Here is a 26,365-nt window from a genome sequence, read left to right as displayed (position 1 = left end):
AGATTATAATATTCATTTTGTCGTTATTTATTATACTTTCTTTTTAAGTTTATTCCCAAAAGAATGGCACACTACCTGATCTTGTCCACTTTACTTATCATGATTATATAATTTTTCCAAAATACTTGCCATTTTAAAAAATAAAGATAGAATTAATTATTTGTCTCCATCCCTCTACATTCTTCTAATAAAAGTATATATGGACAAAGGTTAATATGATAAAAGGAAAAGTAACACTAAATTGACATTAAAAAAATAAAAAAATCTTAAACGTCATGCTCAATCAACCTCTTTCAGTATCATAAATTCTGGCCGCCATAGCAAAGGGTTGATCAACAACATCTTCTTGCAAGCTAGCTAACCTTGAAGAAAATCTTCTCTCTTCTAAAATAATCTGTCTTTGTAACTTATCAATCATGGTAATTTGCTTACCAGAAAGCTGACCAAAGTCTCCAATTTGCATACCCTGTATGTATGCCGATAAAATTAGTTCATAAAAATATAACTTTTGTCTAACTCGATTATATTTGAACAGGATAACGATAGTCTCATTTATAAACTAAATCTATTTTACCTCAACTTATCTAAAGGTTGTTATATAGCCCACATTGACAATCTTAATTAAAGTATTAAAAACAAGACTTCTTTTTTTTTAATGCAAAATCCGCCGTCGCTATCCTTTTAAGTCCAGACACACCAAATAAATCTGCTCATGTGCAATAAACTACAAATAGTAGGAGATGTAAACTGCATACGGTCGGTTGCGACGAACTCATATAAATCACAATAAACAAGCTCAGTATGACAAGCTCGACTGAGAAGGTATTGATGGAAAAAATTGATCTTTGACACTCCCTATTTGATACATTATATAAAATCATAATAAAAATTATTAAATAATTAAATAAATTATAAAATAACAATCAACAAAATTAAATATGTGTAAAAGTTGGACAAATTGAACTATGATCTATTGTTTAGATCATTAATTTATTATAGCTCATTTCAGCTTAAAATACTTTTCACGGATTAAAATAATTCGTTATTACATTCAAATTTAACTCATCCTGCTTATTTAACATCCTACCTGTAGATATTCCGTGATATAAGACTCGATTTTGATTCTGCTTAGCGCATAAATCAGCCATATAAACGAAGACAGCCTACACCCGCCTATCCACAAGACCGAATTTTCCAAAGGGGTGGACCAAGTGGGGGCGAAGAACGGCGATACGTCGTCGCGAGTCGACTACAGCCGTTCGCATATTCTTGGAAATTGTTCACCATTTTCCTTAGTAAGTCATTCAATTCGTCATCGTTTAGCTCATTTTTTCGAGCACGAACGATGTCGTTTTGAAGCTCTTTTAGTTCTTCTTGTTGATTGTCCATCCATGAATTGTATAAATTTTCTTCTTTTTTTTTATCAGAGCTTGAATTTGCCAGTTTTGGTTTTTTAGAAACTCACTAGCAATATTATGAATTGAAATTTTTTGATGTATTTTTTTTTAATATATGGTGTGAATTAAATAAGTTTTTTTTTTTTTGGGATGCCCCAAAAGTCTTGTACATTTGTTAGTAGGTATATTTTTTGGACATTTCGTGATTTAGGGAATGCAATGTGACGTAGTTTTGTACTCATCTGTAGCATATTTCATGTTCACGCAAAATCGGGATTAATGAATGCATCTCAGAGATATGACATAGACAGACTATCTCAATATAAATATTTATAGTTATTTTTATGGCTCATGAATTTGAATAAATTCAATTAGTGGCTTATAATTAAAACAAGTTATGAATTTAATGAAAAAATCACAATTCATAAATTTTCAATGACACCACCTCACTTTACAAGGGTGTTTGATGGATTTAAATTCAAAGACCTATTGCTAAATTTTCTATTCAAATTATTATAAATCAACATCAGTGTGTTTGGTGCGGAGGAAAATATTTTTTATATAAAAAATATTTTTTTAAAGAAAAATAAGTGAATTTTATTTATTTTTTGTATCGATACATAAAACAAAATGTATTTTCTTAAAACTATTAGTAGTATAATAATTTGATTAGTTAAGTACTGTGGGAGGCGAAGATCATGGGAATGAAAGCTATGAAGATAAAAATAAAAATAAAGAATATAATAAATGTTAATTTTTTTTTTAATTTCACTAAAACATTATCTAATATAAATGATCATATGCTAAGAGATAAAGTTCAAACGAGATAATCTCGACGTATTTGGCCTTCAAAATATATTCTAATATAAATGAAATGAAATACTATAAGGTGCAAATATTATAAAGACAATTCTTGGAACTCTAAATCATGCATGTGATTCATCATCTTTTAATTTGTCTTTCTTCTTTTTTTGGTTCTTGTTTGTATTATTATCCCCCACCCTAGTAATATTTATTTTCTGATAAATATTTATATTTTAGGAACTGTTTTTGAAATTTAAAAGCATAATATATAAAAATATTTTTTTAATTTAATTTAAACTAGTATTTATGTTATTTAATTTTAAATGTGCACAAGTAGACATTTAAATTAGTATATCATTAAATAAGTAGATATATTTGTCCTACATGACATTTTATGTTTATTATGTCATATGGGATGTGTGTGTGCGAGTATATTTACTTATTGATCAACTTTATACAAATTTAAATATCTACTTATGTATATCTAATATTACGCATAAATCTTTACATGTAGTAGTAATAATACTCTAAAGTTTTAAATAACAAATTTTAGACACTTGACATGTAATAGTAAAGTTTTAAATACACATTTTAGACACTTGACATGTAATAATAGTAATCATACTCTAAAGTTTTAAAATAATGAATTTTAGACACAGTTTGAAAGTTTATATCTTTAGAAAACTTGTGGCTTAGAATAAATTACAGACATATGTATGATTATTAGTTATTTTTTAAAGAAAATAAATTTTAAAAATCAAATTATTTTTTATTATAGAAATATGATTTTTTTCTAGATAAATTAAAGAAAAGTTTTTCAAATGTTTGCAAATAAAGAAAAAAGTTTATGATAGAAAACGCTTTATTTATTACTCCCTCCGTCCCATTTTATGTGATGTAGTTTGACTCGGCACGGAGTTTAAGAAAGAAAGGAAGACTTTTAAAACTTGTGGTCCAAAATGAAAGATAGAAATTTGTGTGGCTGTAAATCATTTCATTAAGGGTAAAGTAGACATTTTATAGTGAAATTGTTACTTAATATAGATATGTGTCATTCTTTTTGGGACTGACTAAAAAGGAAAGTAAGTCATATAAATTGGAACAGAGGGAGTAATTATTAGAGTGAAATTTTTAAATGCGAATCTTATTAACTTGAGTCGTAAATGAAAAAAAAATAAAAATACAAAAAGTTGCCAATGACGTCCATCTCCCTACTAAAGTGGAAATGTTTTTGTTTGTTGAAAAGAGAAAACATAAATAATGATGTATCCTTAACTTTTTTTAATTTTGCATCATTTTTAATTATTTCTTTAACATAAAAGAATAAATTGAAAGAATCCAAAACGATGGAAAATATTGTATAATCATCACATAAGAAATAGAAATTTGGAGCCCCATCTCTAGAAACGAGTTTTCTAAATTATGAATTCAGATTTAATCGAGTTCTAAAATAAATATCATTAACATTAAAAATAAATTTTTAAAAGAAACTCTTCACGTGGCTACTCATTTTCAATTTGTGATGGTAGTAGTACTAGGATTTTGTCTTTCTTATGATAAAATTGGGGGGGAGGGGGAATACAAATTGCCAACTTCTATGGAAAAAAAAGCACAAAAAGTCAAAAATATGAGTTTAATACCATTTTCTTCAAAATTGTTAAAAGTATATATATATATATATATGTTTTCGATTTTTCCGCTTTTATCCTTATCTTATAGGTACTAGTTCCTATAGAATCTGTCATTAAAATACCCTTAAAGGAAGTTAAGGATGGACATTATCGAAAAAGGTTTTTTATGAGATGAAAATGGAAACTTTTTTTGAAATTTGTGAATAAGTGATTGTCTGATAATGAATAAGAAATATTTATCTTTCTACTAAATAAGATGAATTAAACTCATAATTTATTAGATGCAATGGATCCAATGCCAATTCTGATGGCGATCAAAAAGTTATGTACCTTTCTCTTTTGAGGCTTAAGTAGAGACTCGTTTACAAGTTTTCTCGTATGAATCTTTTGTTCTAGTTATTGGGAATTCCATTTTCGCACCAACACAAGATTTACTTAATGAACTTCATGTATTAACAAGCATAAACGAAGAGTTTGAGAGTAAACATTACATAGTATTCAAGATAATTTTTGGTTTTCGAAAAAACATAAAGTGAAAGGAAAGAAAAATATCTACCTTAACAATGGACAATAATCGAATAAAGATAATAAATAACAAATAACTTGCTATCATAGGTTAAGATTCTCTCATAGTGTAAAACCAAAAAAAAAAGGTTTTAGACTATCAATATAAAACTTAAATTCATCTGGATATATATAAAGTCATTAGAGAGAAAAAAAAAAATTATGCAGAAGAAATACACAAACACACACACATTCTTGCCCATAAAAGGCATAGACCACAAAATATCCCGCATATGAAAATGAAGAAATGCCATTCTTGGCTAAGACAAATTAATAATAAAAGAATAAAACCAATAATATACAACAACTATGCCTCAATCCCGAACAAGACGGGTTCGGGTATATGAATCCTCATTGTTCATGTCACTCAAATAATAAAAGAATAAATCAATGTACGACGTCAATTACGCCTGAATACCAAACAAGCTGAAGTCAGCTATATTCAATAGTCACAATTCTTGTCAACTCAAATGATAAAAGAATAAACCAATATAGATCATAAATATATGTAGAGGATAGTTAGATACAACTACCCCAGGGGGTTTAAGAGAAATGATGTATTTCCGTATTCATACGTAGTAAAACAACACGTACGTACTCAAACTTACAACGTAGATGGACAAATTAAGCTGGATCACGCTGCCTCGCTGGATAACAACTCGAGTTCAGCCCACCACAGAGGAGAAAGCCTTGGAACTGCAGCATTTGGTGATACATCAATTGCTTCCCTTAATTTATCAATGGATTCTTTGATAGTTGGTCTCTTCCTTGGATCTTCTTGAAGGCATTGTTCAATTACTTCACAAATAAACATAAGCTCATTATTCTTGAAAGACTTCAATGATGGATCCACCAGAGAGGCGATATTCTGCTTGTCGTGACGAAAATATTGTGCCGCCTGAAAACAACCATGGTTATGATGTTAATAAATTGTATAAGGAAGTTTGACGAATCAGTTCTATCCAGAGGAAAATTCAGGATTCATTGTCATCGAGTTCAGAATGAGCCTAATTTATACACACACATGAGCATAAAGTTGTTGGCTATGTTGCTCTGACTATCCAAAAATGTTGTCGCGCTCGCGTTGGATCCTCAAAAAATGCAGTACTTTTGGAGGATCCGACACACACCACGTGGCATATTTGACGAGTCCGACCAACATAAGTTTCTGATATATGTACTTATGGTTCGAGATGAAAGCAATTGTCTGTCTGTGGGTGCAAAATGAGCCTAATTAATACAAGCACACAAGCACAAAGTTTTCAGCTATATTATTGACTCTCTAAAAATATAGACGCACCCGTGCTAAATCCTCCAAAAATGCACTACTTATGGAGGATTCGACACGCACCTGGTAGCGTTTTAGAGGAGTCCGAGCAACATAGGTTTTTGGCATATGTGCTTATGGTTTGAGATGAAAGCAATTTTTCTGTCAGTAGGTACTGAATGAACCTAATTAATACATGCACACAAGCATAAACCTTCTGGCAATGTAGCTCGGACTCTCTAAAAATATTGATGCACCCGTGCCAGATTCTCCAAAAATGCACTATTTTTGGAGGATCCGACATGCACCTGACAACATTTTTTATGAGTCTCGAGCAATATAGGTTTTTGGAATATGTACTTATGGTTCAAGATGAAAGCAATTTCCTGTCAGTGGGTACAAAATGAGCCTAATTAATAAACGCACACAAGCATACAGTTTCCGGCTATGTTGCTCGGATTTTCCAAAAATATTGACACACATGTGTCAAATCCTCCAAAAAAATGCACTATGAGTCCGAGCAACAAATAGGTTTTAGGTATATGTGTTTATGGTTCGAGATGGAAGCAACATCCGGTTGATGGATTCAGAATAAGCCTAATTATCAGATACACAAGCATGAAGTTTTTTTGCATAGTACTAATGGGTCAAGATTCAAGACGACAACAATGGGTTCAGATGAACCCCTTGAACCATCTCTAGATCCGCCTCTGGATCTAGTCAGACACAACAATAGCACCCTAGGGATCAGAACATTAAGTTCAATACATATGAAAATAGGGATAAAGGATATTTACCCAGTTTAGAAGAGACTCTTTTTCTTCTTCTGAATAAGGTGATTTGCCAGAAATTATTTCTATTAAAAGAATTCCAAGGCAATAGACATTAGTCTCGGGATCAGCAAGCGGTGGCAGCACAGAATTCTCTAAATCATCGCTAGAGGACTTCGACTTGGCTGTTAGTTCTGACCAGAAATCAATCTCTGTAATCTGTTAAAAAAAAGTACTCAGTCGTCAGTAAAAGTTTCTTGTTGACATATTTTGGGATATGTAGCCATGTGAAACAGACCTTAGCAGCATAATCATCGGTCAGAAATATGGATTTAGAATTCAAGTTGCAATGTGGCACTGGGGGGTTTAATTCATGCATGTATTGAAGACAATACATTGTACCCATAACGGTTCTCATCCTCGCAGGCCAGTCCAGATGATCAGCTTCTTCAACTGGATCATTGAAAAAGTTGTAGTTCGTGTTATTCAGTAATAAATCCAAAAACACCATCATGAATGATTAAAGTGAAACATAGCACTGCTAGAAAGTTTTAATTACCATGAAGATGCTCGAAAAGAGTTCCATTAGGAGCATACTCAAAGACCATCATCCTAGTGAAAGGTTCATCCTCCTCGCAATATCCAATAAGATTAACAAAATTCTTGTGGTTCACTCGTGAAAAATGTATCGATCTATTCAAGGTGAACAAGAAGAAAGATCTATGAGTTTTATAATAAAAAAAGTGAAGTGTTACATGAAAAAGGATTTCGGAGGTGGTTAATTTGTGAAAGCAAAGAAATGATTAACCTTCTTCTGGAAGGCTGTTTCCGAGTGCATGGACCAATCTTCCAGAGAACTTATAGTAGTTGAGATAACGGCAATCTCCACCCCACTAGACAGTGTTCCCTTGTATACTGTATATGAATCGCCGCTGGTAATAATGTTGCTAAAATCCTCACATGCTGTTTCGAGCTCGGATCTGTTCAGTTTTGGAACCCCTATAACAATGTTTTCACGGGCAAAAGAATTAAAATAGACGAAAAATATCATAGATTAACATAAAGGATTGCACGTTCCTATGGTTGTCATTGAAAAGCAACTTTGTGGGGGGGGATATAAGCTAGACAAAAGCAAATGTATGAGGAAAGATCAGGGACATTTTAGAAGTATAAGGGGAGGATTCCAGCCTTCAAGCGTTAGTATTGACGTCTCAGCTAATTCACTTCTCATGAGAAAGAAGGAAATAGTTCCATTTGTACCTTCTCGTCCTAGCAAACATATAGTGAAAAAGGGTATATAACAATGCTACGCTGAGAATATTAATCCTCTAATTCCTCATAAGACGAAGAATATCAGCATCTCCCTTTGTTCCAGGTAAATTGTTATAACAAGGCTACGCTAAGAATATTTTTTTTGATAAGGTAACGCTATGCTAAGAATATTGTTAGCAATTCAACTAGTATCAGGGTGGGGAACAGAATATTAGCAGTATCACTTTTCGGCACAATATGATCAAAGTACCTGTAACAAATGCTTTCTTCACGTGTTGACAGGTGAAATACCCAAAGATATAAGAAATCTCGTTGAGTTGGAGGAATTTGATGTTGGGTTTAATAGTTTGTGGTTCACTTTCAACGGAGATGTTCAGTATATCAGCACTGAGAATAATGTCTCTTTCATTCAATAATATATCAGCAACTCTACCACCAAACATAGGTTCTACCTTATCCAACATTGAAGAGCTTTATATGGGTCGCTTAACCAATCTTGTTGGGACTATTCCTCATTCTATCTCCAATTGTTCAAAGCTTGCTAATCTAGAGCTTTCACAAAACAAACTCACGGGATATTTGACTCATCTACACATCCTAAACATGGAGAGAAACAATTTAACCAGCGACTCCTCGTTAAGCTTCCTCACTTCCTTAACCAATTGTAGAAGATTAACAGCTCTTTCTCTATCTTTGAACCCTCTAAATGGCATGCTTCCGGTCTCCGTAGGGAACTTCTCCAAATCTCTTGTAAACTTTTATGCCGCTGGTTGCAAGATTAACCGCCAGATTCCAAATGAAGTTGGAAACTTAACCAATTTAATAGACCTTGATCTTTCTATTAATAACTTGATTGGAGCAATTCCTACCTCAACTAGTAACTTGAAAAACCTTCAACGCTTGAACTTGAGTGACAATAAACTTACAGGATTTATTGAAGATAATATTTGTAAATTGTAGCATTTGGGAGATATTTACTTGGGTCAAAATCAACTTTCAGGATTTCTTCCTAATTGTTTAATCAATCAATTAATTGTTTGACTGTAGAGTATGGATTGGATGGACTGGTGTCAATAAAATGTGATGTCTATAGTTACGGGATCATGTTGCTGGAAACATTTACTAGGAGAAAGCCAATTGAGTTTGAGGGAGATCTTAGCTTGAAGCTATGGGTGAGTTATTCACTCCCAGAGGCGGTAATGGATGTTGTAGATGCCAACTTGGTAACACCATTGGATAATCGCTTACAGAAGAAGCTAGATGTTGTTACATCAATCATGAAAGTGGCATTAGATTGTTGTGTTGAATCTCCGACAAGAAGGACAAACACGAAAGACGTTGTAGGGATGTTACAGAAGATCAAGATTCAACTTCTTGCATGCTGAGCATGTTCTCGGAATTTCGTAGTTTGCTTAGTCTGGCTTTCAACTTTTGTTCACTCCCAAGCTATAACACTTCTCCAACAAAGTTCTGTTTGAATTTTTTAGTGCCTTTCTATTTATATTTTGATGCACAATTAGATATACAATATCATGTCCTTTCCGTAAATTTCAAATGGTATCCTGAAAAAGGAATTTTTTTTGGAAAAGAATGTAAAGCAAGGAAACAAAACAATGGAAAAAATACTACGAAGATTAAAAATAAAAATTGCTACTGTAAAGCATCCTTGGAAAATGAAATCATTTCCAATCTAATTTATATAGTTTTTTCCCGGTGGTTTTTAAGGTCCTTTTATAAGTAGAGTCTTAGAAATACGATATGTATGCATCCTTACCCCTTACCTTGTAAAAATAGAGAGATTGTTTACCATAAACCTTTAATCCATACAATACGTTATTACTAAAAGTTTGGCTCATATATGTCATTGTTGTTAAAGAAAAGACTCATTCATTTAACTTCGATTTTACAAAACCATTTTTTATACCCCAAACAAGGGTTCAACACTTTTTTATTGGTGTTTTTGGATCAAAGGTACATTTTTTCTTCTACTTCCTTAAGAACACCAAGAACACATAAAGAACATTAACAATTTCCAAATTTCAAACTTGTTCAATACTTCACGAAATTGCCTCAAATTTCAAGAGCAGTTTCCCTCCGAGCTAGATACCAAGCTCGAATTCTACCTAACTCAACAAGACCCACTTGAAATTTATTCAAAATTTCAACATTCTTTAATGATAGAATTTTCTCCACACTTCAAATCATTGAAAATTTGAACATAGACTCAAAAAAACTAGGCAACAAATATCTAATGTAATAAACAAGTACAAAAAAACGAATCAAAACAAAATTTTGAAACTTTGAGGTTGATTTTCATTTTTTGGAATTTTTTTTTTTTAATGTGGGTGAATTTTTCAAACTCTACAAATGATTTTAGATTTTTAGTTTTTTTGAAAAAAAGAAATTAGTGATGTAGCCGAAATTTGAGATGATTTCGTGAATAATAGAAGATGTTGAAAATTTTAAAGTTATTTATGTTCTTCATGTGTTCTTAAAGAAAAAGAAGCAAAAAGTGTACATTTGATCCAAAAAGTTCAATTAAAAAGTGTAAAACCTTGTTTGGGGTGTAAAAAATGGTTTTGCAAAATTGGAGTTTAAAAATGGCATGGATGAGCTTTTTCTTTAACAACAATGACATAGATGAACCAAACTTTTAATGAATGATATAAATGGGCCTTTTCTAAAAGTTCATTTTTAAGCATTTCCAAAAAAAAAATGCATCTTAGCACCGAAGATTATGAGTTAATTTCAACTCAAAAATAACTCAACTATGACTTCTTTGTAAAGAAAGTCACTTAACCTATTTAATTATTTTTTTCATTAAAATTTGCTGACATGAAATTTTAATTTTTAATCAAAATTTTAAAAACCAAATATATGTATCAATTTGAATCATTTAATGACCCGCCCCATTTAATCCGATCCGCTACAAATATAATATTGGACTTTTTATTTTACCATTAATTCCCTAAATCATTCTCCCTTGTCTCCCCCATTCTTTCCCTCTACTTCTTCTTCTCTTTTCTTTTCTTTTTTAATTTCTCAATTTCAACTTCTTTTTCACATATTAGTTCTTTTGGAATTTGTTTTTTTTGTTGAGATTTAATGCACAATATATGTGATTCTGATTATAATTTTGTAATGTAGATAGAAGATATCCGGATACTTTTCACTTTTCAACATCGCCATTCACTCTATATATCCACCATTATAACAGAACAATTCTGTCAAATTCCTTAAGAAAATGCATCTGGAAACATAAAAAATGTAGGATTGACTAGGTTTCGAGGCCTATAAAAATTGTGTTTAGGAATTTAATCCTCTCGCAATTACCCACGGTTTGAATTAATTAATTACTCTCAGGATAGAACGGAACAACATATAATTGCTAGCTTGATTTTAAAGCAAAAGTTGGGATGTAAATGATTTCCATCCATTTGTTATTCATATCACATTGATGTGTGAAGAAAAGGTTGAAATTGAGAAATCAAAAAAGAAAAGAAAAGAGAAGAAGTTTAGAGGGAAAGAATGGGGGAGACGAGGGAGAATGATTTAGGGAATTAATGGTAAAATAAAAAGGTTAATATTATATTTTTAGCGGGCGGATTAAATGGGGCGGGTCATTAAATGATTTAAATGAATATATATTTGGTTCTTAAAATTTTGGTTAAAAATTAAAATTCTATGTCAGCAAATTTTAATGAAAAAAATAATTAAATAGGTTGAGTGACTTTCTATGAAAAGAAGTCATAGTTGAGTGATTTTTGAGTTGAAAATAAAACTTGAGTGACTTTCTGTGAAAATAATTGATAGTTGAGTGACCATCAAAGTTATTAACTCCGAATATTATTGATTTGCTCTGGAAATTTGAGGAAGACAAAATCTGATTGAAAGAAAAAAAGGATACCAAAATGGAAAACATTATTACTTAATGTAATTATAAATTAGTCTATATTTTATTATTTAATGTTACTCTTCAAATTCTACATTTTTTTGTATTAATGAATATAAGTTACCTAAATTAATAATAAAGAATTAAATTGCAGTTACCATTGAAAAACACTTAAGCCAACCAAACTTTCTAAACACTCCCATGTGGTGGATTATTAACACATTTTTTTTGTCGCAAACAACAAGAAGAAGACTAGTGAATAATTTACATGATATTGCACCAATTATTATCAGTCTACCATATTGACGACATGAGTCATATTTATGCCCCACATAACTTGGAAAATTCATCTATTGATTTAAAATGGTGGTTTCAGCACTTGAATATCAAACTCACAACAACCAATAAAAGACACATTTTTTTTGTTTCATTGAAACAATAATGTAGTTGCATTAGTGCTGATGTGTTTTTCCTTTTCCCCTTTTAAAAAGATTCAAAAAAAAAAGTCTGCTAAACACATGTTACTAGTAATACCATTTTCCTACTACTAATATTTTTACATATGGAGAAAGCCTTGACATCTTTTCTTTTAACACTACTCATGTTGCTTCACTATGTTATGCCTAGTTCAGCTATGACTCGTACCAACGTTTCTACGGATCAATTAACTCTTCTCTCTTTGAAATCCCAAATTAGTTCCGACCCTTTTCATTACTTGGATGAAAGTTGGTCTCCTGCTATTTATGTTTGTCATTGGGTAGGAGTCACTTGTGACTATCGTTAGCAGAGAGTGAAGTCCTTGAATCTTTTCAACATGACTCTTACAAGCAAGATTCCCCGTGATTTTGGAAACCTCAGATTTCTTGTTTCTCTTAGCTTGGGAAGTAACAATTTCCATGGAAATTTGCCTCAAGAAATGGCACGCTTACATCAGCTTGAGTTTATTGATTTAAGTTTGAACAAATTCAGTGGGGAGGTTCCTTCTTGTTTTGGGTTTTTAGACCAACGTCAAGTTTTAAATCTTAGATATAATAGTTTCACTGGTTTCATTCCCCCGTCACTCTCGAATGCCTCAAGATTGAGACTTTAGTAATATCTAACAATTTACTTGAAGGAAACATCCCGGAAGAGATTGGCAATCTTCACAATCTGAATTTGTTGTCCATGGAACATAATCAGCTTACGGGTCGTCGGGTTCTATACCATTCACAATATTCAATATTTCTAGAATTGAAGTCATTGGATTTTCATATAATAGATTATCAGGAGATCTTCCCAAAGGTTTATGCAATCGTCTCCCACTACTCAAAGGGCTTCATCTATCCGGAAACAAGCTTGATGGTCATATGCCTAAAAGCTTGTCAAATTGTTCACAACTTTAAATATTGTCTCTATCCAAAAATGATTTTGATGGACCAATACATAGTGAAATTGGAAGATTGAGTAACTTGCAAGGACTGTATCTTGGATACAACCATTTCAGAGGTATGTTTTTAGCTTATGAATGCTAATACTATTGTATATAATTAATCTTTTTTATTACACATTAAAATAAATGCAGGGATAATTCCACAAGAAATCGGAAATCTTGTTAATTTGGTGACCTTAGCCGTGGAGAATAACCAAATTACCAGCTCTATCCAGATCACCATAATAAATATCTCATCGTTGCAAATTGTTTTAGTAAGGGAGAACAATCTCAAGGGATCCTTACCACGGGAGATTGTCAACTTAACCAAGTTGCAATTTTTACATCTTCACGAAAATAGGCTTACTGGTACGTAGTCAAAGTGATAGCAATCTGTATTAAAATAGTTAGCTAGTTAAACTCATTCTTTCTTCATGTGTTGCTAGGTGAAATACCCAAGGAGATAGGAAATCTGGTTGAGTTGAAGGAACTTATTCTGGACTACAATAGTTTTAGTGGTACAATTCCAATGGAGATGTTCAACATATCACGGCTGAGATCAATGGGTCTTTCAGCCAACAATCTATCAGGAACCATCCCACCAAACATAGGTTCTACCTTACCCAACATTGAAGGGCTTAACCAATCTTGTTGGGAGTATTCCTCATTCTATCTCCAATTGTTCAAAGCTTACTAATCTAGAGCTTTCACAAAACAATCTCACAGGATTGATTCCCAATTCTCTTGGATATTTGACTCATCTACAATACCTAAACTTGGGGGGAAACAATTTAACCAGTGATTCATTTTTAAGCTTCCTCACTTCCTTAACCAATTGCAGAAATTTAAAATATCTTAATCTATCTTTCAACCCTCCAAATGGCATGCTTCCAGTATCAATTAGCATCATTACATATAATTCAGATAATTTTCACTACATAGGATATGCTAAAGACTTATGGACTATTACATATTTGCATTCTCATTATTTTCAATACTGTGAGACACACAACGAGAATGACAAAAAGTTGAATTCTAGACGTGCCCACACAAGCAAAACACACATTTGTGTCTAGACTTTAGTGTATATATCGATTCGACTGAACTCAATAGCTTAAGTTGAAATTTAATATTTGTATTAAAAATTTCAATAAAAACGTACAAAATTAAAATTCAAAATGCATTAGTTATCAACACTTGATGTCGCTAGCCTAGAATTTAAAACCCGAAATTTAAATTCTGACTCTGTCTCTGATATATGGACGTCAAAAACTAAGTCAAGGTTCAGTGTTAAATTTTTATTGACAATTTTACTTGCTTTCCCATGAATTTGTGTAAAACATGCATCTTTTGGTCTCCAATTCTTGACATGATTTGTTCCAATTGGTCCCCGATTGGTAGAATTCATTGAAGAAAAGTTTGTCCTAAGAAATATAATTCCCTATTTAAAGTCTCAACACCACAGGTTACTAGCCATCCCATTTTCCTACTAATTTTTGCAATAATGGAGAAAGCATTCACATCATTTCTCTTAACAATACTCTTGTTGGTTCAATATGTTATGGCTACTTCAGCCATGACTCATACAAACATTTCCACGGATCAATTAACTCTTCTCTCTATGAAATCACAAATTATTTCAGACATCTTGGATGAAAGCTGGTCTCCCGCTACTTCTATTTGCCATTGGATAGGAGTCACTTGTGACTCTCGTCACGAGCGAGTGAAGTCCTTGAATCTTTCCAACATGGATCTTACCGGCAAAATTCCGAAAGATTTAGGAAACCTTACATTTCTTGTTTCTCTTGACTTGAGTGGCAACAATTTGCATGGAAATTTGCCTCATGAAATGGCAAACTTGCGTCGGCTTAAGTTTCTTGATTTAAGTTTGAACAACTTCATAGGGGAGATTCCTTCTTGGTTTGGATTCTTACAGAAACTTGAAGTTCTAAATCTTGGTAATAATAGCTTCAGTGGTACCATTCCCACTACAGTTTCTAATATTTCTAAGCTAGAAACTTTGTGTTTGACATCCAATTTCTTAGAGGGTCAAATTCCAGAGGAAATTGGAAATCTTAAAAACCTGAGGACTTTAGACTTGAGTGGAAACAAGCTCGTATACTCTATTCCTCCGTCACTCTTGAATGCCTCAAGGTTGGAGATTTTAGACATATCTGCCAATTTACTTGAAGGAAACATCCCAATAGGGATTGGCAATCTTCACAACCTGAACTGGTTGTCCATGGAACGAAATCAGCTTATGGGTTCTATTCCATTCACAATATTCAATATTTCTAGAATTGAAGTCATTAGATTTTCAGATAATAGCCTATCAGGAGATCTTCCCAATGGTTTATGCAATGATCTTCCAATACTCAAAGAGCTTTATCTATCCAGAAACAAGCTTCATGGACATATGCCTACAAGCTTGTCAAATTGTTCACAACTTCAAATATTGTATTTATCGATAAATCAGTTTGATGGACGAATACATAGTGAAATTGGAAGATTGAGTAACTTGCAGATATTGCATCTCAGATCTAACCATTTCACAGGTATATATGTTTTATCTTATGAATGCTAGTACTATTGTATATAATTAATCTTTTTTTTACACATTAAAATAAATGCAGGGATAATTCCACAAGAAATCGGAAATCTTGTTAATTTGGTGGAGTTAGGCGTGGCGAAAAACCAGATTACCGGCTCTATCCCGATCTCCATATTCAACATCTCCTCGTTGCGACTTGTTTCACTATGGAGGAACAATCTCAAGGGATCCTTACCACGGGAGATTGGCAACTTAACCAAGATGTAATTTTTATATCTTTCCGAAAATAGATTTGCTGGTACGTATTCAAAGTAATAGCAATTTGTATTGAACTAGCTAGTTAGTATTCATTCTTTGTTCATGTGTTGACAGGTGAAATACCCAAAGAGATAAGAAATCTCGTTGAGTTGGAGAAACTTGGTATGCAGTTTAATAGTTTTAGTGGTTCACTTGATATGGAGATGTTTAACATATCAGGGATGAGAGCAATTGATTTTTCAGGCAATAATCTATCAGGAACTCTACCACCAAACATAGGTTCTACCTTACCCAACATTGAAGGACTTTATCTGCATAGCTTAACCAATCTTGTTGGGACTATTCCTCATTCTATCTCCAATTGTTCAAAGCTTACTAATCTAGAGCTTTCACAAAACAAACTCACAGGATTGATTCCCAATTCTCTTAGATATTTGACTCATCTACAATACCTAAACTTGGGGGGAAACAATTTAACCGGTGATTCATTTTTAAGCTTCCTCACCTCCTTAACCAATTGCAGAAATTTAAAATATCTTAATCTATCTTTCAACCCTCTAAATGGCATGCTTCCAGTATCCGTAGGGAACTTCTCCATATCTCTTATAAAGTTTGATGCCAGTGCTTGCAACATCAAAGGCAAGATTCCAAATGAAGTTGGAAACTTAAGCAGCTTATTAGACCTTGATCTTTCTTATAATAACTTGATTGGATCAATTCCTACATCAATTCACAACTTGAGAAACCTTCAGCGTATGTATTTTCAGTACAACAAACTTACTGGATTTATTGGAGATCATATATGTAAATTGAATCATTTGGGTTTGATACACTTGACTCAAAATCAACTTTCAGGATCTATTCCGAATTGTTTAGGGAATGTTACTTCTCTTAGAGAGATACATATAGGTTCCAATAAATTGAGTTCCAATATACCAACAAGCTTAGTAAATCTTAAAGATTTAGTGGTTCTTGACTTATCGTCAAACAACATGGTTGGATCTTTACCTCTGGAAATTGGAAATCTAAAGGTTGTGACATATATGAATCTGTCAATGAATCAATTCACAAATGGAATTCCTAGAGAAATTGGTGGGTTGCAAAATCTGATATATCTTTCTTTGCGACACAACAAGTTGCAAGGATCTATACCTGACTCAATGAGCAACATGGTAGGTTTGGAATTTCTAGACATTTCTCATAACAATATATCGGGAACTATTCCCATGTCTTTCGAGAAACTACAATACCTCGAGTGTTTCAATGTTTCATTCAACAAGTTGCACGGTGAAATACCCTCGGGGGGTCCTTTCAAGAGCCTATCCAGTAAATTTTTCATCAACAATGAAGCATTGTGTGGTTCTTCAAGGTTTAGTGTCCCGCCATGCCCCACATCATCAAAGCACAGATCAAATAGGAAAAAAATGCTTGTTCAATTTCTTGTGCTGGGAATAGCACTTGTATTTGTTCCTATTGCCTTTGTGTTCCTATGGATAAAGTATGGAATAGGTAAAAGATCTCCTCAACGAGCTGATTCATTGTCTATCGTGACAACAGAAAGAATTTCATACTATGAACTGCTCCAAGCTACTGATTTGCTTAGCGAGAGTAATCTGATTGGCTCTGGAAGTTTTGGCTCTGTTTACAAAGGTGTTCTCAGAAGTGGGACTGCCATTGCAGTTAAAGTGTTCAATCTGCAACTGGAAGCGGCATTCAAGAGTTTTGATACAGAATGTGAAGTTTTGCGCAGCCTTCGCCATAGGAATCTCGTGAAAGTCATCACTAGTTGCTCCAACCTTGATTTTAAGGCTTTAGTGCTCGAGTATATGCCTAATGAAAGTCTTGACAAGTATTTGTATTCGCACAACTACTTTCTAGACATCAGGCAGAGACTAAGCATTATGATAGATGTGGCATGTGCGTTGGAGTATCTTCACCATGGTTGCTCCTCGCCTGTGATTCACTGTGATCTGAAGCCTAGTAACGTCTTGCTGGATGAGGATATGGCTACCCACCTAAGCGACTTTGGTATTTCAAAACTGCTCGGTGAAGATGAGAGTGATTTATACACTAAAACCTTAGCAACATTCGGCTATATTGCACCGGGTACGTCTCTTTGTTTTTGCTAATTTGAGCATTAATTTTTCGTCTTTTTGTTTTTCAATCAAGAAAGTATACTGCAACTTTAAATTAATTGTTTGACTGTAGAGTATGGATTTGATGGACTGGTGTCAGTAAAATGCGATGTCTATAGTTACGGGATTATGTTGCTGGAAACATTTACTAGGAGAAAGCCTAGTGATTTTGAGGGAGATCTTAACTTGAAGCAATGGGTGAGTTATTCACTCCCAGAGGTAGTAATGGATGTTGTAGATGCCAACTTGGTAACACCATTGGATAATCGCTTACAGAAGAAGCTAGATGTTGTTGCATCAATCATGAAAGTGGCATTAGATTGCTGTGCTGAATCTCCGACAAGAATGACAAACATGAAAGATGTTGTAGGGATGTTACAGAAGATAAAGATTCAACTTCTTGCATGCTGAGCGTGTTCTCGGAATGTCTTGTTCCAGATCGATCACTTGTTTGTTTTATGGATAGATATTGCTTTTTTTGTTTTGTTTTAGCAATTTGATTTGTGCATGATTCTGTTTTCAGAAAAGCTAGTTGTTTCCAGTGAATGTCACTTCTAATATTTGTAACCTTTTTTGGCCCTATGTTTTTCTTTAATAATCCAACACCATCAATAATGATTTTATATTTACTTTTAGTCATTAAGCATCCTATATAAATGGACATTAAGTAAATGTGTAATCCTTGATCACCATTGGATGAAACAAACTCAAGAGGTATGCCTCTTCTACTTTCATTTTGTTTTGTTATTTGAAGCTTAAAATCTTCTCATTTATCATATTTCATGTCTGATTCATATGTTTGTACTACTTTTATGAAATACACGTACAAAACACATGTCCAGATACTAGTTAATATATACTACAATTGTTTACAAGGTGTGTTTCTCTGACTTGGCTTTATGTACCAGTTTTGCATCAGTTTGAGATTTTCTTTGTTCTTTGAATGAAAAGTTGTTTTAATGGCCCAAAAATAGAAAAAAAAAGAAGTATTAAAACCATATTACATCACTGTTGCATTTAATATTTTGTTTATTACCTCAAATTCAACAAATTTAAACTATCAAATAAAAGTTATTAACATATTCATTTAGCAGGTAAACAAAAAAATAAGTAGTTAACAAAATCTGACTCTTTTGGTTACAAAATTATTGTTTCTAGTATTTGAAACTTCTTACAAATTTCGCTGGGCGGGGAAAAACGGGTTTATGCAGGACGGGGTGGGGCGGGTTGGAAACAACAAATTGTGCTATGTGGGACGGAGTGGGGCGGGTTGAAATCTTAGTGGATTTATGTGGGTTTGCCCTGCAACCGCCCCACCCTACCCCATTGACATCCCTACATGTTTATGTGTTATTCCTTTTCAATACTGCGAGACACACCACGAGAATGACAAGAAGTTGAATTCTAGACGTGCCCACATAAGCAAAACACACATTTGTAAATTCTGCTTTGATGATGTCAATTCCAGGTCGTGTCCTTGAAAAATTGCCAATAATGGTCCATCTGCAGGTCTCTGTAAGGATGTCATGTTCTTTCGTGAAGATGACCAGAGGTTTCTGTGAAAAAATAAAGTTGATTTTTTGGAGGTTAGAGTAAATGTCTTTGCTATTTGTACTTACGAAAAATCTAGATAGTCTAAAGTATTAGATATTTAAGAATGATATTTGTAGAAACGATTAGAATAGTCTAGATCCTTAGTATTTAGAATCATGAACAACCCAAAAACAAAGACAATTCAAGAGTCTTCTTCCATAAACAAAGTTCTCATTCCTAGTTTCCTCTTCTTTAGTTGAATTTTCCAATCTTAGTTAACGATCTTGGGCTAGCTGAAGGGTTTCCGATTATATTCTTCTTCTGCTATTTTCAAAATTCAAGAGGGATGTTTGAAACTTTTTCCATATTTGTCCTTTCTTTTAATGAAGTTTGATATTTTCTAGGAGATAAACTTATAAATTTACATTTACGATTTTACAAAAGACAAAAGTGGAAAGTATAGTTTAAATCATGTCCTTGAATGTTTTTCTTAATAAGTGTGCATTGTTTCACAAATTTAGTTTACCCAATAATCCAATTCAAAAAACCAAAATCGAACGATAACTTGATATTTTTTTTCTTTATAGAATCATTAATAAACCGTTAATCCAATAGTAATAAATCAAGGGAAAAGGGTCTGATATATCCCTCAACTTTGTCATTTAGAGTTGATATACCCCTCGTTATGAAAGTGACTCATATATACCCCTACTATTATACAAAGGACTCACATATACCCTTTTCCTCTAACGGAAGTGAAAAAAATTAATTTTAATTTAATTTTTTAATTATTATTTTTTAAAAAATATAATCCCATATGGTATACTTAATCACTGTAACATCCGGTAATTTGAAATATCTATGAAGAGGCTTAAAAATCGGAAATAGTCATTTTTGGAAGGAATTCAAAAATCTGGAAATTTGGCTAAGTGTGGAAATCAGTGAGTTTTGGCCAACTTTGAGCAGTCATAACTCCTAGCTCAGGATGAGTTAGGAGTAGTTCCAGTTATGGTTACGAATCTTGTGGAATGATCTTTCCAACGCCACTGAGTTTGCTCGATTCCGAGTTCGTATGAGTGAGTTATACCCTTTGAAAGTTGGGCAGTTGGCAGGGAATCCGTCCGGAAATTTTAAGGGCATTTTGGTCTTTTCCCTAGCTATTTCTTTTGAGGTTATATTGTTGTGTTAGGCTGATTGTGGATCATTTTTGTCCCATTTTAGAAGAGTTAGAGTTAGGGTTCTTGAGAGTGAAGAAGAGAAGAAGGAGAAGAAGAAGAGAAGAAAGAGGAGATCAACAAGTTTCCGTCAAAGATCGTCGTGGAAATCGTCGGGGGTGATCCCTATCAAGGTATGTGAGTTCTTAGTGTGGGTTGATCCTTTCCCCCACACACCAAACTCATTATTATTGAGAAAAGATTGGATATGTTGTTGATGTTGTTGGGTTGTGTTGTTGATGTTGTTGAAGTTATTGTTGGTTGTGGGACATGATTTGGTTGTGTGTTTGAGTTGAATCTCATGTATGTTGAGGGATTTTATGACCCTTAGTGTTTGGGGTTGAATCCATTGAAGTAAGGGTGATTTAGAGTTGGCAAAACAAGAGAGAAAAGTCGGAGTTTCTGGGCAAGAGGTTGGCGCGTCGCGTCTGCCAGCGCGCCCCAAAAAGGATTCTGAACTTTCCCCCTTGGGGCGCCGCGCCTAACAGAGCGCCAGCAGGCCCCTTCTGAGCATCAAGGACTGGCACTCCGCGCCTTGCAGAGCGCCAAGGACGCCATGTTCCCCCATTCTTTCCATGCTTTCTCATGCATGTTCCTAGGTATTATACCTATGTTTCCTAGTTGTTTCCAACACTCTAAGGTACATTTAGACATCCCGAATCCATAAACATGTGATCACATACCTTGAATCCATAGTTCCATTCAAGGCAAGTTAGGATCAAAGTTAAGGGAAGTTAGAGTCAAGTCAAGCAAGGTTTAAAAGTAAGTTCAAGCAAGTTTTTAAAGTTATTCAAGAGTCTTTATTGAATGTTTTAACTTCATTTTAAGGCTCAAGTTTCAAGTCAAGCTAAGTCAAGAGTTTCAAGTCAAGGTAAGAGTTTTAAGTTAAGTCAAGAGTTTAAAGTTGAGTCCATTTCTCAAAAGCTATTAGGGAACTAAGTATTCCCAAAGAAGTTTATAAATGTTTTTACATTTAAGTGAGGAAGGAACCATGTTTTCCAAAAGAGCCTTTGGGCTAAGTTTTGAGTAATTATCTCAATTAAAGAAAGATGTGTTTAAAGCACTTATGAGCCAAAGTATTTTGGGAGTAGTATTGAGCACCGAATTGGGGACACGCGTTCATACTAACTCAACTCTCCATAAGAACCATGCGCCAACATGGGACTTGACGTATCATTCTTTTTAGATGATCAAGTAAGATTTAGCTAGTGGATCCACTAAGCAATAGTAAGGTCCTATATCACGGCAAGGTATAGGATGGTCCTTGAGCAACGTGAGGTAAAACATTGTACCACCACTAGGGCTCATAGTGGTGGTTGTCGGTTAAAGAATCTCCCACAAAAGTTATATTACTTTTATATAAATAAAGTGGAGTTTGTTATTGTTTTATCATTAACGAGCTAAGTTGTTTACATTGTTNAAAATCTAGATAGTCTAAAGTATTAGATATTTAAGAATGATATTTGTAGAAACGATTAGAATAGTCTAGATCCTTAGTATTTAGAATCATGAACAACCCAAAAACAAAGACAATTCAAGAGTCTTCTTCCATAAACAAAGTTCTCATTCCTAGTTTCCTCTTCTTTAGTTGAATTTTCCAATCTTAGTTAACGATCTTGGGCTAGCTGAAGGGTTTCCGATTATATTCTTCTTCTGCTATTTTCAAAATTCAAGAGGGATGTTTGAAACTTTTTCCATATTTGTCCTTTCTTTTAATGAAGTTTGATATTTTCTAGGAGATAAACTTATAAATTTACATTTACGATTTTACAAAAGACAAAAGTGGAAAGTATAGTTTAAATCATGTCCTTGAATGTTTTTCTTAATAAGTGTGCATTGTTTCACAAATTTAGTTTACCCAATAATCCAATTCAAAAAACCAAAATCGAACCGATAACCTGATAATTTTTTTCTTTATAGAATCATTAATAAACCGTTAACCCAATAGTAATAAATCAAGGGAAAGGGGTCTGATATATCCCTCAACTTTGTCATTTAGAGTTGATATACCCCTCATTATGAAAGTGGCTCATATACACCCCTACAATTATACAAATGACTCACATATACCCTTTTCTTCTAACGGAAGTGAAAAAAATTAATTTTAATTTAATTTTTTAATTATTATTTTTTAAAAAATATAATCCCATATGGTATACTTAATCACCCTCAAACATATATTTTTTGACTTCTTTTTGTTTCAATGACTAATATAGATTTATTATTTTGATGGTCAAATTTATTTATGTTTCACTAATATTCTTGTAAATTTATTATAGATGACCCAATTTTTTTTCCAAATACAAATTAAAACTTAAATTACAATATAGCTGAAAAAATAGTTTTAAATTATAATATAGCCACACAAAAAAAGTTTTAAGTTTTTTTTTTTACATTAAGGAATGAAAAAATAAAAAGAATAAAAAACTCAAATAAAGATAATCAAAGAAGTCAAAAAATAATTTAGGAATGAAAAAGATTAAAATATACCTTGAACTTTGCTAGAAGGATCATATGTACTCCTAAATAATTTTTAAAAAAAATTAAAAGTTAAATATATAAATTTAAAACTAATATTTTCACTCCCGTTAAATGAAGGGTATATGTGAGCTCATTTTGTAACGGTAGGGGTATATGTGAGCCGTTTGTATAACGGTAAGGGTATATATGAGCTACTTTCATAACGAGGGTCATATCATCTCCAAATAACAAAGTTGAGGGGTATATCAATCCCTTTTCCCATAAATCAATAACACTTTTTTCAGTTTCGATTTTTGCATACCCCTAGATAATATGATATGTTTGAAGATTTTCTAAAAGAAAATTAGATATAGTAATGTAGCACAACTTTACTGAGAGCAAGACTTGGCATACAATGAGTCCGAGATTTGGACTCATTTAGGGCTTTGTTTATAATGATTTAGTGTGCTCAAATGCTTATTTTGTGCTAATAACTGATGTAAAATCCTTGATTTCCAGGTATTTGGATTGAGGAACAAAGCAAGGACACTAATTTGCAAAAAGGAACGAAGTGAGCTGAACGAAGGAAGAAAAGAGAGCCTGGTGATCGCCAAGTCCATTTGGTGAGTTGCCGAGTGGCCATTTGACCGCCTAAAGTTCCAGTGTGCCAAGCCATGAAGGAGAAAATCAAGTTGGCGAGAGAAAGGAGCAGTCGGCGGATCGCTAAGTGGTTCTGCGATGCAGTGTTGGATCGCTCAAAGTAACAGACCTGGAGGATGCTGAAGGCCACAATAGAAAGGCGATGAAATGGGCCAAAGGGTGGATCGCCGAGTTGATCGGCGAGCCTGACTTACTACGCCGAATGGCTCTTCGCAACATATTTTCGGCGACTGTAAATACGTTTTTGAATATTTAGTTTATTATCAGATTGTTATTGAATATTGAATTCTAAGTTTTAGAGAGAGAATTCTGAGTATTGAGACAAATTTTTCCTTAGCTTTGAAGAATTGAAGTTTTTCACTTCTGATAAATTGGAAGTGGGTCTTTGAGATTCTTCAATTTGGACCTTTGTAAAGACGAAATTAATCGCACCCAGTTGAAGGAAACACAATTTGGTAACGATTTTTATCTTTTTATGATGTCTAGCTAAAACCCCAATTCTTGGGGTGTGATTATGGGCTGATTTTGTTTATGGGTTGGCATGTGATAAGTAATCCCTTAAAAGGTGTAATAGATAATTACAAATTGATTCTCTTTCATTAATATTATTTCTCTCACATATTAATTATTTATATAGGGATAAGGCATAAGTACCCCCTAAACTATGACCGAAATTTCAGTGACACACCTAAACTTAGCTAAGACCCTATTACGCCCCTCTGAACTCATTTTTTTCCCCATATTTTTGTGCATCTTTTGTGTTGACGTAGCACCTTCGACCATCCAAGTTGGTTGTGTTTGTACACACTCGCCCGCCACGTGTGTAAATATTTTTTTAATTAAAAATTATTTTTTTAAAAAAATTTAAAAAATAATAATTTTTTTTAAAAAAATAGTCTTATTTTCTTTATCTTGTATTTAAATTAAGTTAATACACTTTTTTTTTACCTTGTATCAACCTTTTTTTTTTTACCTACATTCACTGTTTTTTCTCTTTTATTTTTCTATTAATTTTATTTTCTTTGTCTTTCGTTTTGATTTGATTTCAAATTTAATTCCAAATGTCTTGTATTTAAAATAAGTTAATTTTAAACGGATATCAAAATAAGTGAAGAAAATCAAATAAAACATAAAAATATTAAAACGTTAAAATTAAAGGACACTATTAAATTATTTTTTTAAAAGACACATAATTTTTTAAAAATAATTAAAAGTGAAAAGATAATAAATTAATTAAAAAAAAGTTTAAAGTGAAAAGAAATAAAAATAAATATTTTACGAAGAAAGAAATAAAAATAATTAAATATGTATAAGTTTTAATATCAATAAATATGTGTACTAACTAATTATAAAATTACCAATAAAAAAATGACATGTCTCCAGTTTGTGCACTCATCACTTGCCTTTCAAGAGAGTGTGCACACTCTCTATGCCATGTCAGTGTTTATAGTGTATTTATTCCATTTTAAATTAGTTTAGGGGGTAATAGGACCCTACTTAAGTTTAGGTGTGTCTCTCGGGATTTCGATCATAGTCTAGGGAATACTTGTGTCTTATCCCAATTATATAATATATATATACTAGTTCATGATATATAATTAATTAATAAAATGTAATTAATTAATTTATAAATTAAAATTAACCTGTTAATACTTGTAATTAAAATGTTATAAGTAGTAATATAAAAAAAGTAGATCTAAAATTTACAATATTAATCTTTAAATAGATGTGTGGGGTGATTTTTTGTAATGACCCGAAAGGTCATTTTGGTAATTTTTCATGGAAATGACTATTTTGCCCTTTCGGTAGTTGCCCCGAGTCCCATGTTTTGTGGTTGTAAAGTTAGTTTGAGGAAAAGTTGAGTTTTTGAGAAGTTGAGTTTTTATGAGTTAAAGTTGGTTAAAAAATGCTTTTTCGAGTTACTTGGAGTTTCGTGACTCGGATCGAATTTCCGTCGATTCCGGCAGTTTTAGAATGTCGAAACGGGTCTGTGTGAAGTTACGGAGTTGAATTTGGAGTTGAAACGAAGAATTGAGGTCCTAAGTTGCTAAAGTTGTGAAATTGTGATAAAGAGTTGACTTTGGTCAACATATGAGGTTCCGAGGCTCGGATTGAATTTCCGAGAGTACCGTTGGTTTCGAGAGGCGATTCTAAGTCTAGAATGAGTCTTGGTTGAATTTTTAGACGCTCCGTTTGAGTTTCGAATTTTTTTGGCGTTAAACTAGTTTCTTGGCATCTTATTGAATTTCGGGTCAAGGAGTCCTCGAATTCAAATTCCGACGGTTCCATTGAGTCCGGAACGTCGAATTTAGTGGGGGTACATATTTAGTTTGTGTGCACGAGATTCCGAACGAATCCCGAGGGTCCAATGGGGACTTAAACTTTGGTGTTATTGTTGTGTTTCAGCTGCAATAGCAGTCCTTTTTAAGTCAAAAAACAGTAGGCATTTTCCCCCAACTTGAAAAATACTCATTTCTCCATTTTTAGACTTTGAGAGCTCGAAAATAGGTGATTTCAAGTTGGTTTTCGCAAGGAATTCATTGGGTAAG

The 26,365-nt window shown here is 33.0% G+C and overlaps 2 protein-coding genes and 1 pseudogene across 2 annotated transcripts; 1 reads left to right on the top strand and 2 right to left on the bottom strand.

Annotated features, from left to right (window-relative positions):
• LOC125859183 (protein DOG1-like 3) overlaps nucleotides 1-4,244 on the bottom strand; it is an 8,811-nt pseudogene extending 4,567 nt beyond the window's left edge.
• A 623-nt stretch (nucleotides 4,245-4,867) lies between these two features.
• LOC125859182 (protein MALE DISCOVERER 1-like) lies at nucleotides 4,868-8,169 on the bottom strand. Its single transcript, XM_049538888.1, has 6 exons — nucleotides 7,956-8,169; nucleotides 7,270-7,432; nucleotides 6,993-7,126; nucleotides 6,732-6,886; nucleotides 6,461-6,652; nucleotides 4,868-5,294 (listed from the first exon to the last, which is right to left on the bottom strand). Exons 1-6 carry the CDS (start codon nucleotides 8,167-8,169, stop codon nucleotides 5,031-5,033), a joined length of 1,122 nt encoding a protein of 373 aa, XP_049394845.1. The 3' UTR covers nucleotides 4,868-5,030.
• A 6,340-nt stretch (nucleotides 8,170-14,509) lies between these two features.
• LOC125859181 (probable LRR receptor-like serine/threonine-protein kinase At3g47570) lies at nucleotides 14,510-18,360 on the top strand. Its single transcript, XM_049538887.1, has 4 exons — nucleotides 14,510-15,560; nucleotides 15,639-15,803; nucleotides 15,929-17,920; nucleotides 18,023-18,360. Exons 1-4 carry the CDS (start codon nucleotides 14,510-14,512, stop codon nucleotides 18,358-18,360), a joined length of 3,546 nt encoding a protein of 1,181 aa, XP_049394844.1.
• The last annotated feature ends 8,005 nt before the right edge of the window (nucleotides 18,361-26,365 follow it).

Source organism: Solanum stenotomum, chromosome 3 (genome assembly GCF_019186545.1).
Source record: "Solanum stenotomum isolate F172 chromosome 3, ASM1918654v1, whole genome shotgun sequence".
NCBI classification, from domain to species: domain Eukaryota; kingdom Viridiplantae; phylum Streptophyta; class Magnoliopsida; order Solanales; family Solanaceae; genus Solanum; species Solanum stenotomum.
This window is presented reverse-complemented; position numbering and strand designations above follow the sequence as displayed.

What these genes read in the sequence shown, in the direction of transcription:
- LOC125859181 (XM_049538887.1), top strand. Translation starts at nt 14,510, where the DNA reads ATGGAGAAAGCATTCACATCATTTCTCTTAACAATACTCTTGTTGGTT. An exon ending in CAGATCTAACCATTTCACAG is followed by an intron (nt 15,561 to 15,638) that starts GTATATATGTTT and finishes AAATAAATGCAG; the next exon opens with GGATAATTCCACAAGAAATC. An exon ending in ATTCGGCTATATTGCACCGG is followed by an intron (nt 17,921 to 18,022) that starts GTACGTCTCTTT and finishes GTTTGACTGTAG; the next exon opens with AGTATGGATTTGATGGACTG.
- LOC125859182 (XM_049538888.1), bottom strand. Translation starts at nt 8,169, where the DNA reads ATGTTGGATAAGGTAGAACCTATGTTTGGTGGTAGAGTTGCTGATATA. An exon ending in GAAGAAAGCATTTGTTACAG is followed by an intron (nt 7,433 to 7,955) that starts GTACTTTGATCA and finishes ACATTGTTATAG; the next exon opens with GGGTTCCAAAACTGAACAGA. An exon ending in TCTTTTCGAGCATCTTCATG is followed by an intron (nt 6,887 to 6,992) that starts GTAATTAAAACT and finishes TCAATGATCCAG; the next exon opens with TTGAAGAAGCTGATCATCTG.